Below are 16,024 nucleotides of genomic sequence, written 5' to 3'. Positions count from 1 at the left end.
AGAAACCAATACAGGCCAGAAACAAGTTGTTATCTAGACTAATACCTTGGTATTAAGTGAATGGATCTCTTTGAAATTGTACCACAAGGTGCCATATCACAAAAGGAAGACAGGCATTATCCCTTAGGAATAAGAAGTCAAATAGGGGTCAGAAACAAGCATTTTCATGATAACCAGTCATTAACTTGACAGAAAGAGTATCAATCACAGTGAAATATCCAAAGGAAGGCTGTGACTGGAATTCTTATGAATTAGGGGCCACTTTGAATTTAATCAAATTATCCGGTGTTAAATATTTAATCATAATCAAAATTCAGAGCTGTATCAAGCTTGAATGGTGTGGCCATACATGCCTCAACTGTTCAGAGTACATAGCTGATTTTTTAAATTGTCAAAAAGATTCACTTTAGCAACAATTGGTATAAATTTATTGCAAATCTGTGGAGAAATAAAGGTGTGAGAGTCCTTAATAGCTTATGACTGATGGATAGATGAATTGTATGGTCAGAAGTCTTCATGAGAACATTAATACAAGGCTATTTAAAAAAATATATACATATTTATTTCTCCTCTCCATGTAATAATTCTGTGATAATTTTCTTTAGAAGTCGTGGATTTCCATTAGATGCATTGACTGCCTTCCCTACAAGCTTATTCAAATGTTTAGTTTTTCCTTTGTAATATTTGGCAACCTACAATACAGGAAATAAATATTTCTTACTTAAGGAGGTAGACCTAGGGTAAGGGACATAACAAATCATTGGAACGTTTGTATTTACCATTTTACATCAATCTCATGTAAGCATCAAAGTAACTTGGACTGATTTCATTCTGTTTCAAATGAAAGCTTGATAAGCTTTGGAAACATATCACTAATTTAAAGAGTTATGTCCCTTACCTTAAGTCTACATTAAGAAATGACAAAATCATAGGTAATCTTTCAAGTGTAAGTTTTTGTAAGAATCAGGCAAAATCAGAAAAACCAGAAACCAGAAACATACATATCAAACACCCACTGATCTGACAATATAATTTCACTCATGAATGCTTTCTTTTTTTGAAAAGACAATTATTTGATCTCTGAAAGATTGGATTTGCTCAGATTTTTTTCCATAGAATATTAGAAAAATGAGGTTTTTAACAGAGTTATCTGCCTTGGAAATTTTTATTTTCAGTGCATTTCAATGAAACTGTAACTCGGTTCACCAAAATGATATGGAAAATCTGGTCTATTTTCCTTGATTCTGATGGTACATATAGTCAAATTAAACATTAAAAATGGTGTTTTATTCCATACCATGTTACAAACACTTAACCAGAAAAAATGTGTGAATAGGACATAAATATCCTGAAGCTGCATACTAATGAGAAATCCATCTCATCAATGCTTTTATGTATTTGACGATAAAAATCACTGAACAATATCTTTTTAAATCTTTAAACAAAACATTTAACCAGTAAACATGTAATTAAGGTGTGACTAGAACTGTAGCAGAATTGATACATATCTGTTTTTTCCATCAAAATTAAGACTGAGCTTAAGGATTTTTTGGAACAGAGGTAGCCATTTACATGTAATATTCAACCTTGCTTTTTTAGGGATTGTTAGCACGAAATTTTCTTGACCTAATTAGTGCTTGACAAAATTTTCTTGTCATTTTGGGGTTCTTTGTAAACCTCTGAACCCAGTGACTACAGGTAATCAGTAAGTAGACACACCCCATTCACTGATACATCAAAAAGAAAATCTCTTTTTATAGAATACTACTTAGTAGTAGTTACTAGTGTGCTCTTTGTGCTTCTTTAAGGACAAGTCTGTACATATTCTATGACCAAGCTTACCATTGGGACATTTTCTTGTAGAATGGTTTGACTGACTTGGGTCAGTACAGCTTCATCATTAACCTGATACCAGTCATTTTTCTGTACAATATCACAAGCAGATTCTCCTGGTTGGTTAAACATTTCTTCAGCTACCTGATAATTAAGAGGTTTATTGAATTATTTCTGAAAGCAGACTTTCTAAACACCATTATCAAATTTGATGGTTTTATTTCATAAGCTTTACTGTGTTTCTTCTGAACATGATGCTTAATGATAGAATGAATAGCACAAAAGCTGAGATAATGAACTTTGTGTATTTCTTTGAAATGTCTTACAGACATTGTTGTGTGAAGATTAAGCACAAAATCTTAGTAGAAGTATTAATGCTTTATCAATATAAAACTTTAAACAAATGCTATTTTTTATCTTTACAAAAGAATGAGTGATATTTTACCTTCACACAAATGGTGTGTGATATTTTACATTCACACAAATGGTGTGTAATATGTTATTTTCAGACAAACAATGAGTGAAAATTTACCTTCACACAAATGGTGTGTGATATTTTACCTTCACACAAATGCTGTGTGATTTTTTTACCTTCACACTAATGGTGTGTGATATTTCTTCATTCTGTAACATATCCATTAACTTTCCTAAAGCATCTGCTGAAACTGGACTGAAATTGAAACCTATACTTAAAAACACCTAGATGAACTTCATTTTTGTATGTGATATTAAAAATCTTTAAAAAAAAAATGATTTAAAATGTAAAAGGTAATATAAAAAATATGAAAACCGATGAACATGTTTCAATAAAGTAATAAATTATCGAATAAAGAGATGAATATAATACACACTAATATACATTTATATTCATAAACAGATGTCTGAGAAACATCCTTCAGATATGGTGGCCAAATACAATTATCAATGAACAACTTTTGGAAAGAGCAAATCAGGTATAAATTATGCAAGAAATAAAAAAAAGAAAATGGAAATGGCTAGGACATACACTTCCAAAAGAGAAAAGTAACATTACTGTTCAAGCCTTACAATGGAAACTCAAGGATAAGAAAAAGGAGACGACCAAAATTGATCCAGAGGAGAATTCTTGATAAATAAATGAACGCAAGTGGTTAACCTGGAGCACCATACACCAACTAGCAAAGAAATGATTAAGATGGGGATGAATTGTCAGTTGCCTATGCTCCACATGGGAGTAAATAAGGCTTAAGTCCAAGTAAGTCATTCACTATTTCAATGACATCCACATGTATATGTGAGATTGAAATATCATTGTTTAAACAGAAACACATATAAAAGAGAAGAAACTACAAAAATACCTCTCAGTAGGCGTCAAGTTTCTTTCATTCAGAATTCCTGAAAACTTGTTTAATATAAAATTTGACACTAGTTTTCCACTCCTTGTTGGCGATTTCATCACAGCTTCAAAGAGAACCAGTAAGTCTGGTTTATCCTATAAAAGAATAGCATTATATAAACACTTCTTTTAATATCTGATAACTTTAAACTTAATTGCATATCATTTGCATATCATTTTTGAAATGATTCATGGTGACCCCTAACCCCTTTTTTCATTCTGATTCTATTGCTCAGGGTGAAATAGTTCATATAAATAATTAGCTATGTCTAATGCCTGTGCTTCTTCAAAATTTTTAATGTCTGCATTAATTACATAAAGCTGTCATGGGAAGTAGATATTGGATTCGAAATGAGGCCAAAATTTTTAACAACAAATCTTTACTCTTTTTACCCAACTAAATAAAAGTATTGTTGTTTATGCTTTTATCAAGATGTACAAAATGACCAGACATTGAAGCCATTATTTAGAACCTTGTTCTTACCACCAACATCATAGAATTGTTCCGAGATATACCATACTGTTGTTCCAGTCGTACTCTGGTTTCTTCAGGAAGGGGAAGCAACTTGTGAAAAAAGTCATCAATATTGATCATTTCTGATGAATTAGAAACACTGTTAATTGTGTTATTGTCAAACAAATGTAATGGAGGAAGATTTGGCTCTGGCATAAACCTGTAATCTGTTTTAACCTCTTTATCCCTCATTGGTAAAGTTTCCCTGCAAAATTTAAAAGCCACTAATTTTATAAACTCTTAAAATGCACTCTAAATACATACATATAACTGCAGATATATTTACTGCTTTTTGAGATCTTTATTACCTATAAACTGTTGGAAGTTAAAAAAAAAGTTTAAAAAAAGTTATCTAGACCCCCTAAATCAATTTTAAAAACAAGTATTAATAAAATGCTTTGCAAGATGGAGCTTGATGCTACTGCCTGATATAGCTCTGAATTGGAATTGTGGTTTAAATTTTGACAAAGCATAAAATGTTGACCACATTGAAAGTGGTAATACAACTTGAAAAAATTTCAGACATTTTTCTTACATGACCCTTTAAAATTGAAACACAGGGCAAATTTAACATCCAAAGAATCTTTAGAGTTCACTTTTTGAATGGGGAAAATAGATATTATGTTCAGATTGAGCAAAAAGAATAACCCAAAGAAATTTTAAAACTTGAACTTTATGTGAGCTTACCGAGTGATACCTCTCACTTGCAACTTTGTAAAATACTATGTTGGATTATCACCATTTACAAGCATTCAGCAATAGTTATCTTGCTTCATGTACAAATGTACATTTAAACACTTAAAATTCCAGATATAAGGAGGCACTCCATGTATTGTTAATACATGGAACGAAAACAGATATGTTGTGGTATGCAGTATTTTTGTTAATTATCTCCAGTAGAATACAATAATTAATTTTTAAAAATGAAAGCAAGTTAAGTATGATCTATCTTATGTTTTTTTTTTTTTTTTAAAAAGTCATATTATTTTATATATCAAACTATTTCTTTAATCTAAATGCCCTGCAACTTATTTTAAAAGTGAAGAAATATCTATAAAATCTTTTACTACAACACATCATGTTGTAAAGAAGAAGAAAAATATGCAACTTAAATAAGGCTGATTGTTAAATGGAAATCTGTCTTACTCTGATTCAATATCGAAAGACCTGGTTTCATTCTGTATTTCTCCACCTTCATCTAAAACCTTCATTTGTCTTATAATCTCAAAATCTACAAATATACACACTTTATGATTAGATAAAATTGTCTCATAAGTATTCTTTAACCAGGTAACAGTGACCTCACTAATTGTTACAATTTACTCACTATACATTGTTTTATATCATGAGGATTGACTGTTATATTTTTACATCTCTTTAAATTAAGACCAGTAAATAATATTTCTTCATATATCATAATATTACAATGATTCCTGAAGTAAATGACAAAAATCATTTTAAAAATTTGAAGCATTGATAGCTAGTCAAAAAAGAAAAACAGAACAGCTCTGACTGGTTGTTGGTGTGATATGGATTCTTATTTATGTTGTGTGGCCATTTTTATAACTAATTAAAAAATGTTCTACATCTAAGAATGACAAAATAAACTGTCAATAAATGCAGGATACTCACTGAACACTATAATAAAGTGCTCTTGAATTTAATCATAATGAAAGTGTAATATAGAACAAGTTTTGAGATAACAGACAGTTTTGTGTTATTTAATATACTAAATTTCATGCTGAACTTAATGGCCACTTTTGGAAAAATATTGTAAATGATTGAATTATACCTATAGCTTTTAAGACACTTTTAATACTATTAAGATTCTTGACTTCAGTCCTTATACCATATGGCTTGCCTGACAAATGTACAGAAATATTGGCATCAACTCTCAAAGATCCCTCTAAAAACAAAATACAAAAAAAATATTTCTTTGTAATGTATCATATGCTTACAAAATGTAAATTTAAAGTAGCTTGTCCAATTAATGTAAAAATCTTGAAAACTGGCAAAAAATGTGACTTTCTCATCAATTTTTAGAGGAAATATATATATTCATATATTGTGTATTAATATTTGCTCTTACAGTATTATAATATACATTTTGTACCTGAAATTCAGTAGGTTGACTTATAAACACTACATTGGTTTTGAAAACAAGGAAAATATCATTTTCAGTCATTTTTTCTAATTATCTACAGACAAATCTTACCATTTTGGCATTTTGACTGACATGGATTATGCAGTTGTATTAGCACAAGTTGATATCAAATAAAAATAAATTCTATACATTCCATATCTTGTAAACCAACAAATCATTGTGAATGATTTATTTCCGCAAATTTCACAAGCAAATAGTAATCATGAAAAATAAATCCATATTGTGGAATAGATGCTAGACAGAGTGTAAATCACAAAAATAGTTGCAGCAAAATTGATATTCTGACATGTGAAAATAAATTCACATTACAATCTTCTAAACAAGAGGCTCTCAGGAGCCTGAATTGCTCAACTGGTTGAATTTTGCCTTTCAAGGGCAATAGATTAAACAAGAAGTTGTCCAACAATTTTGACTCAAGAAAACTTTGATAGGACTTATCATAAGGATCATTTCAGTAAATCAAAGTCTAAATCTATCATAGTTTTCAAGACATTGGCTGAAAACTGTAAAAAAAAAACCTGTGATTTTCCCCTGTCAACTCTTATTAGAAGGTGTCTGACAAATTTTATACCTGAAGACTTTTGTAGTCCTAAAAATAAGGATCATTTCAGCTATTGAAAGAATTTGGCTAAACTTAACGGTTTTGGAGATATATGCGAAAAACCATTGTCTGACCCCTATGTCCTATTTTTAATAACAGTGGCCAAGTTTTTCGACAGATCAAAAAACCCCACTTCAATTCTATGCAGGATACCCCAAGGAACACTTATACCGAGTTTGTTTCAATTGGTAAAATAGTGTCAGAGGAGCAAATTTTTGAAAGAAATAACATTACATATAGCAAAAACAACTTTGAAAAAGGGCAATAACTCCTTCATGGCTGAACAGATTAAAATGAAAATTTGACCACAGATAGATCTCATCATGCTGAACACTTTAAGTGGTCAGGATTTGGCTTAACCTAACCGTTTTGGAGATATATGTGAAAAACTATTGTCTGACCCCTACGTTCTATTTTAAGTAATGGCGGCCATGTTTTTGACAGATCAAAAATTCTCACATCAGTTCTATGCAGGATACACCAAGGAACATTCATACCAAATTTGGTTCCAGTTGGTCAAGTAGTTTTATAGGAGAAGAGTTCTGAAAAATTGTTAACGACGACAACGGATGATGACGACGACGGATGCCAAGTGATGGCAATAGCTCACATGGCCTTTGACCAGGTGAGCTAATAAAAAATCTAATCCACTGACAAACTTTTGAATATCACTCCAAAATACTCTGAATTAAATATAATGAGAGTAGGTATGGTGCATATGTCAAAGAGACAACAACTCAACCAGGATGAAAATGTGAAGCCAAACCGTTGGTCTCAAATGAACAACAAGGAAATCCTCATTCCACTGGGCAGGATGCAGCTGGCCCCAAAACATCATTATAAAGACTTGACAATTACATGCACAATCTGTACATACTAACGTTCCATCTTGCCATCACATGTATTGATGGTCTGTAAGATTTGTTGTAATTCTCTGACAAATGCAGCAGCTTCAACACCATCAGTAAAGTCTGGTTCTGTTACAATCTCCATTAAACCTGTTCCTGTAACAAAAGATGGGAAGTAAGGGTATTTACCTCTACATCTATTGGTTGATTTGACATTAATTGTATATTTGGATGCAGGATGTCATCCAACAAAAACAAGGATCTTTGAAGAGCTAGCCCATTCCAGTTGGTGACAGAAATGCCCAGTAAACTCCTTGAAAAGTAATGTATTGAATGAACATTTTAAATATGAAGTTTAATTATTGACAAATAATGCAGAGCATTCATATCCTAATATAGACTTCAGATTTGGTGATAATAGATACATATTGTACCACATTCGAAATTTTGAAAATTCAATGATTAAATCAAATCCTGGAATGTATAAACCGACATCTCTTGAAGTCCCTTCATATATATGTTTTAAACCTATATAAACTTAACAGTTGCCTAAAGACAACAAATCCATCAGCATAAAGGGTTTTATTTAGACAGATTTCACAGTATAATACTGAGCATCACCTGTGTTCAGTCAAACAGGTATAGGCATCAGACAGGCTCGCAGAAATGAGCAAGAAAAGTGAATTCAAATCGAATGTAGCCTTAATTAGGTTAAAATTAAAATTTGCCATTCAAAAACAAAGAAAAAATAAAAAAGAATTATTTACAATACCTAGATCTGGTACGCTGAATTATTATTTTTGTTTTAAATAGACAACTGTTTACCTATCCAATCTCCCCCTTTCAGCTATCGTCTTCTTTTTTTTCAATGATATTACCAATGTCATCTTTTTTTTTCAATGATATTACCAATGTACAAAAAATTTATAAGTGTGATGCACCGTAGTAGGTTGTGCCCATCTCATATTATATACAATAAATCTGACCTATATTAAACAGTCCACAAAATTTAATTAAATTCTGAATGTGGTTAATTAATACTTTAGTATAGTCCACAAAGCTAAATAGGACAAATTTATCCAGAAATCTAAGTAGGACGAATTTATATAGAAATCTAAGGAGGACAAATTTATCTAGAAATCTAAGAAGGCCAAATTTATTCAGAAATCTAAGTAGGACAAAGAAGAATAAAATAATAATTCCTGAACTGTTAATACATTATTATCAAACTTGACTTCCATTTTATCAATAAATATGGAAATATTTGGTAAAGTTGATCTTAAAACTTAAGTCTAGTGTGTTCTTTGAACAGGTAACTACTGTCAAATATTGCATTTACCACATCTGTTTAGATCAATTAAACTAATTTTCTCTATTTCATCATGCAAACTTTTCCCACTGTCTTGTTCCAGTTGTATCCGTGTGATATTAACAGTTTTGTTTCTAAAGCTATTTTTATCCTTGATGCAATACTCCACATGACCTTTGACTGCCAGAGGTTGTCTTTGCTGTGTTATTTGATATCCAGCCTGAAGATTGACAATAAGAATGAACATGTGCCCACTAAATATAGGAACACTTGGCTGACAGTTCTAAAGAAATTGATCTACAATTTTAAGAATGTAACATTTATCAAAGTATCCATTTGTTAAGACAGAGATTTTTATATTTCTTAAAGATCTGTCAGAAGTAAAATAGGTCAACTTTATTTTTTTTCACAGTACTTGTACAAATCAATCAAAAACTAAATACTTGAAATGAAGAAGTATATATTCATTTATTTTAATGTTGTGTAAAAACAAAGCATTTCCACAAGAAGACCATAATTATAGTATAGATAATTAAAAGTTATATTCTCACTACAAAAGAATAAAAGACAGATGTTTTACTTGACCCTGTTCTACCGGTTGTTCTGCCATGATAGGTTTACATGAAATTTTCTGTTTTTAAAGCTTGTATATAATTCTAAAGTTTTTAAAAAAATACAGGAAATAACAAACACAGATGGATATCAGGTATTAAATATAATCTTGTAATTTATTAGGGATTACATGTACTGTTACAAGTAATCCATGTTAAAATATTTCCTTTAACTTATAAAGTAAAACTATATGAACTGAACCCTGAATAAACCCAAAAACCCTGTCTAAACTGAACACTGAATAAACCCAAAACCTGTCTACACTGAACCCTGAATAAACCCAAAACCTGTCTAAACTGCTCTGAATGAACCCAAAACCTTTCTATACCAGACACTTTTTGAAGTTCCTCCATATCAATTTAAATATATTTTAAACCTAGGTAAACCAAACATCTGTCTATAATGAACAAACAACTTCTATAAGGAGTTCATGTTTTGTCAGGTTTCACTGTATAAGTATTCAATTTTCAATATTTTTGATTTTTTGTCATATATTTGCAAAAAATACATGTTCAAGTAGTAAACAGGTCAATATTTACTGGTCAGCATAAAAGTAATTCAAGTGAATAGGCAAGCAGATCAATACTTACTGGTAGGTCAGCATAAAAGTAATGTTTTCTATCAAACTTGGAGACTTTATTGATTTTACATTTCAGTGATAAAGCTGTTAGTACTGCAGCCTCTACACAGCTTCTATTGATCACCTAAAACATAAATCTTTAATTAATAATTGGTGAACACTATCAAATAAGGAATGTGTATCGGATAGTCCACATCCCCTAATGATAAAAACATTTCCCTGGAAATAACATAATTTTGAATGTAGTCATTAAATATAAAGCCAAGAAGTTAGCTAAAATCAGAAAAATTCAAGAGTATTACAGGAAAGTTGAAATTTCTCAGTTTTCATCCTGTACTTTTTCAGCATAATAAATACCATTAATATGGAATTACATCTCTGAAGAACTAAATATGTTTATGACACACAGAAAAGAAAAGATGAGGTATAGACATACTGGCAAGGTACCGGGAAAGGCTGCATCAAACAAAGCTACATGCGAATTTGTAGCACCTCCAAACTTGTTCTCTGCTCCAGAAAATAATTTACTTCTTGTATTAATCTGTGCATGAACCTCTAGTCCTACTACACTCTTCCACTTTTTAGATCTACAACAAAAACATCTTAGTTAAGCAGCAAATAATTCCGTAACATTTGCAATGAGTATTGATTTCAATGTCTGTGGTTATAGGATAATGATGTCACACTAAAGTAAAATGTTTTTTTTTTTTGTACATCCAAACAAAATTGTAGAAAAAAGGTGAAAATTCAAGCAACAATGAATATTGTTGCTTACAAATTAAGATAGAAGACTGCAAATTTAATTTGATTTTTCATGATAATGTTGTCCTATAGGCATAGATTTGACACAGTACACCAGAAAGACATTTACCGACTTCAAAATGCATGCTGTTGATTGCTAGAGGGCCTTGCCAAAAATTGTTGTGACTTAAAAGTTTATCACCTCAATATAATTTTGGTGTTTGGAGGAAGGAGTAAAGCGTCAGTGTTTCAGATGCATGATTGCTACCCCAAATGTTGACAGTGACACATGAAAAGCTTGCTATTAAATTTATAGAAAATCATTAAAAATTCATCATACTGATCACTTGAAAAACTTTCATCAATGCAAAATGCTACAACACTACATATACATTTGTATGTATTAAAGCTTTGAAATGTTGTCTAGAACACTGCCAAAAAAGACATACAATGTATATGTTTATTTGTCCGGAACTACTAAAAAAGCTATTTCTGGTTGAAGACAAAACTCAGCATTTAATGTAGAAACTGTTCAATCACCAAAATAACAAATATTTGGAATATCCTTTGCTTGCTCAAACAGATAAAATTATCTGAATCAAACTCAGTAAAAGTGGTAAATGGCATGAAATCTGCTTCAGTTAAAAGAGAAGTTTTATGCCTTCCTCATGTTAAAATAATTTAATAAATTAATTTACTTACTAGCCATGTGGTTAATTTCATGTCAAATAACTTTGTTTTTAAAAATTCAACATAATAAAGAATGGAGATGAGAATTATCTCAATATGACAACTCACCTCACTAAATATAGGAGATGAGAACTATCTCCACAGGACAACTCTTCCCACTAAATATAGGAGATGAAAACTATATCAAAAGGACAACTCTCCCAACTAAATATAGGAGATGAAAACTATCTCAATAGAACAACTCTCGTCACTAAATATATGAAATGAGAACTATCTCAATAGGACAGCTCTCCACACAAAATATAGGAGGTAAGAACTATCTCAATAGAACAACTCTCCCCAATAAATTTTCAAGACCATATCACAGTTCTCATTCAATGGGAGACTGAAGTGAAAAAGGTAGAACTTGAATTCATACAAATAATGAAGGATGTATAGATTAGAAGGGTTTGTAAAATGTCAAGGAGGGCTTGCTGATTTGAAAATGTTCAAGCCCTCTCATGCTATGAAAATTACACAGTTGTAGGTTGAAGGCTACATTTATATCAAGGTTTGAATCTCTTGGTGCTCGTTTCAATAGGAGAGTTCTCATTAGTGATGTCATATTCACTAATTTGTATATCATTAAGTGTTGAATTGGTTGGCAAATAAACAACTTAATAAACAATTGACAATTTCACAATAAGAATCCCAATTTTCAATACTATATAACATTGTTTTTTTGTATCCAATTTTGCTTCTGTAAAATGTTTCATTTAAACAAAATAGTTCATATTTAGTATGTGAATTTATAACTATTCTACTTGAAAAATGAACGTGAAATGATATTTAAATGTAAACCTCTATTTACCTATAAAATTATTTTTAAAATTTTATGTCTAAGTACTGAATATTTGTTTAAAAATTCCATGGACGAAGTTTTATTGGTAGTGTAAGAAACCTAACAAATTTTTCAATTATCTTAAAAATTTAAAAAGTTATGATGATTTAAAGTTGACGCCCCATACCACTCAATGGATTTTTTGCCAATGAAACCAAATCACAGCTAAGTGATGACATCACGAAGGTCTCTCCTATAGGCAATGCATATACCCATACCATATTAGCGAGCACCGCAAAGCAGTGAGAGCTCTACGGTTATTACATGTACTATCTAAATTTCCCTCAAGGTTCCCCATATACTAACGAAAAAAAAGTCATGTCCCGGAAGTAACAAAAAAGTGACTGTCCTTATGGAGAAAATTCATCACTTCCTTAAATCAAAGAAATAAAAATATATAGGTTAGGATTACGTTTCAGTAAAAATAAATTTATCTTTTCTGATAGTTTTCGAGTCTTTTTTCTATTTTCATACTAATTAAAAGAAAGTTAAAAAGTTCATGAAACACGTGGATGTACATACGTGTATCTTCGACATCGCTGTTCCACTGTTGCTGTTGTCAAGAACCTAACCCGCCTTTGAAAAAAACATAACTCTGATTGCATTATCCAAATCGAAGCGTAGCTTTTCTAAGATAGGAAAAGCAATCATTATTCTTGTTTGGAATTCACAGCTATTCACAGATTGATCTGACAGACCAAAACAGAAACTTGAGATGCCCTTAAGGGATAAAATATGTTAAGTATAGTGAAGTTCTATAAAGTTATTGTCCATTTTGGGAGCTAGGGGAAAGGGGGTATGGTGTTGGAATTTTGGAAAAAAAAACCTTTGTTTTCTCAAAAGTCATCCATTTACTGAAAAAAAAACTCCCCCACCAATTAATCACTTAACAAGGTGGATTTTTAAATTAAAATACTGATTTCACTTGCTGCTTCAATAAAACTAAAAATATTGCATTTGCAAAGCAAAAATGTTCATGCAGGTTGACCTCCCTCCCCCATTTGTAATGTCCTGTATTATTTTTAAGAATCCCACACAGGCGGTACATGTACAGTAAAGCTCACGGTGCTCGCTAGTTTAGGCAGTGCCTACCCCATAATGGCCATAGTATTAGGTCTATGACTATATTATGTTTATAGTGAGTGATGATGGTGAAACTTTGGCTCTGTATTTATATACCTAACATGTTGACCTGTTTCATATTATTTATTTAAGAATCTAACCTTTTTATGGCATGACATAACCTAGTATGGGACAATAAAACCAAATATCGTCGTTTACAAAGATTGCAGATTCGAGTAATTTTTTCCAAGGAGGCTGCCATGTTTCAGGGGAAGTAACTATTTCATGGTAAGTCGGACGATAATGAACTCGGACCATGTTACGCAAAAGTCGCAAATGGGTTCAAAATTCTGAATACATTCAAGATTTCTCTTCGTTCATGAAGTAGTCGCCAATTGCAATCTCATTAGTGAAGTCATATTCACTAATTTTCATACTATTAAGTGTCAAATTGGTTGACAAATAAACAACTATAAATGAACCATTGACAATTTTCAAAACAAACTTTATTATTTTACTTCCAAAAATGTTTCATATAGATAAAATAACCCATATTTTGTATGTAAATTTTAACTCTTTTACTAGAAAAATAAATATTTAAGGACAATTTCATGATTAGAATCCCAAATTTTAAAACTTTATAACTTGATTATTTTATTTTCAAAAAAATGTTTCATTTAGATAAAATAGCTCAAATCGTGTATGTGAATTTTTAACTCTTTTACTTGAAAAATAAATTTGTAGTGATAATTATATGTAAACCTTTATTTTCATATAAAATTATTATTAAGATTTTACACTCATATGGTCTAATTTCTGAATATTTTAAAATTAAAAAATTCCACGGGTAAAAAGAGTTTGAACAAAGGAATTTTTCAATAATCTTAAAAATTGAGAAGTCAGATGATTTAATGTTAATGCACCATGCTACTCAATGGATTTTTGTCAACTCACACCAAATTACAGGTAAGTGATGACATCATCACGAAGAACTCTCCTACATGTATAAAGTTACTACAAATCTTGAGCACGATGCATGTATGTTTTATTTTGTACACTGGTATAAGCAAGTATTCATATTTAAGGAAAACACTCCATGTAATAGCTTTGCCCTTTCAGCATTTTTGTCCCTCCTAATAAACCTGTTTTCGGCAACGACAATCCCACTTGTTAATCTATATCTAATGATGTAATTACTGCTACTCTAAAATTTAGAGATTTGTTTTATCTTTTACTTCATTCAATTGATTAAGATTTTTTCATTGATAATCTAATCCGGTCCTATTAACACCAGTTTAAGAATTAAGTGTTAACACTTTTTGAATTAAAAAAATACAAATCATATAGATAGAAAACCGAGCATTACAGGATCCACATATGTTCTCTTCTGGGAAGTAGCCGAGAGATACACGATTCACATCTCTTCTCTTCTGCACGGTAGCCGAGAGAAACAGAATCCACATCTATTCTCTTCTGCAAAGTAGCTGACGGAAAATTCTCCTCTACAAGCAAGGTAACCGAGAGATACAGGATCCATATCTTTTCGATCCCTTTTGCAAGGTAGCCGAGGGATACTCATCCACATCTCTTTGTTTCTACAAAGTAGCCGATGGTTATAGGATATACATCTCTTCTCTTCTGCAAGATATCCGAGAGATATGGAATCCACAACTCTTTTCTTCTGCATGCTAAATGCATTATACTGTTCGTTAGGCAAGATGTAGTTGAAATATTTGAAAGTCAATGGTATCACACTAGCTGTGACACACACGTAAGTTACTGCATGCAATTGTATGTTGTCACATCCCCCCAACCTCGAGCAAAATCAATTTATTTCTTTAAAATCTGTCATTGAGTTTATTACAGGAAAAGATATTAAAACGTTTAATCAGTAGAACGTTAGATTGGGTACTGGTGTTTTCTACCGTAGATATAGGACTTCTCTATACTTGCTGAGAGCTAAAGTTAACTCAAATCTTTATCCACTGTGGCTGTTTAATTTAAAGCGAAATAATGTTGACGATCAACCATTTTTAGTAAATCGTCTACAAACATGCATTTAAAGCTAATGCACTAATTAAAATATCAGAATGATTGATAATTGTTGCAGAGAGTTGTATGACGTCACTATGGATGACACCAAGAATCAATTCTCGAATTTGTTTATTTTTTATGGGGTAAAATCACACACATAATTTTGTTGCACACCAAATGGTTTCTGGGTCAAAAAGTTTCAGCTTTCCGTGATGTGGCCTGTTTTAGGTACATTCTTTGTGTTAATCTGTAAGGCATTTAAATTCTATTTATGTTTACTATAATAACCTTGTCCTTTCCAGTGTTAAGTCAATACAAGAGAGCCACAAACAATTAAACAGTAAGTCTCATACTAACTTTTGCTCCTTATTTAAACAGAAACCGACAAAATGTCACGAAAGTTGTGCTATTCATCGCGTAGCAGTGCATTTAGACCCTGTCACTGGATATATATTGTTTATGTTTGTTTCTGCTTGCTGGGTCTGTCTCAGATAATGATCAATAAAGTACTCGTAAGACTTAGTTACACATCAATCCTTAACAAATCAAAAGGACTTACGAGCACATAAGTCTTGCGTAAGCTTTGTGAAACGGCTCATTGGAAGTACGAGAAACATGTGCGAAACTAATTTCAAGCTATTTATTAGTATGACTGTATTTCAGTAACATTCATATGTTAAAAGTAGGACTGTAATTAACATAAAGCATTACCATTTATCATCTGAACAAAACATGCTAAGCGTTTAACACTTACATGTTCAGTTTCCAAATTAAGGACTGT

General features: G+C 31.3%; 2 protein-coding genes across 3 annotated transcripts in view; one reads left to right on the top strand and one right to left on the bottom strand.

Moving 5' to 3' along the window:
• LOC148605531 (tryptophan 2,3-dioxygenase-like) overlaps window positions 1-16,024 on the top strand; it is a 44,509-nt gene that overhangs the window by 7,482 nt on the left and 21,003 nt on the right. The window contains exons 2-3 of the mRNA XM_088549826.1: window positions 2,711-3,067; window positions 15,546-15,583. The gene's annotated coding sequence lies outside the window, so the exon portion shown is untranslated. The remainder of the gene's footprint in view (window positions 1-2,710; window positions 3,068-15,545; window positions 15,584-16,024) is intronic.
• LOC148605532 (glutamyl-tRNA(Gln) amidotransferase subunit B, mitochondrial-like) lies at window positions 540-13,488 on the bottom strand. 2 transcript variants are annotated; one of them, XM_088549836.1, is made up of 12 exons: window positions 13,371-13,488; window positions 10,273-10,423; window positions 9,847-9,960; window positions 8,675-8,864; window positions 7,369-7,491; window positions 5,515-5,628; window positions 4,869-4,953; window positions 3,693-3,927; window positions 3,171-3,304; window positions 2,395-2,503; window positions 1,843-1,977; window positions 540-692 (listed from the first exon to the last, which is right to left on the bottom strand). In XM_088549836.1, the coding sequence occupies exons 1-12, from the start codon at window positions 13,469-13,471 to the stop codon at window positions 561-563; spliced, it is 1,623 nt and encodes a 540-aa protein (XP_088405962.1). In that variant the 5' UTR covers window positions 13,472-13,488; the 3' UTR covers window positions 540-560. The 2 variants fall into 2 exon arrangements, with proteins under 2 accessions (XP_088405962.1, XP_088405963.1); XM_088549837.1 differs by having other exon boundaries at window positions 2,425-2,503.

This window comes from Perna viridis, chromosome 10 (genome assembly GCF_037379345.1).
Source record: "Perna viridis isolate PV_CMFRI_1.1 ecotype Kerala chromosome 10, ASM3737934v1, whole genome shotgun sequence".
NCBI lineage: Eukaryota > Metazoa > Mollusca > Bivalvia > Mytilida > Mytilidae > Perna > Perna viridis.
Note: the sequence above shows the minus strand (reverse complement) of the source record. Positions and strands in the feature narration are given on the sequence as shown.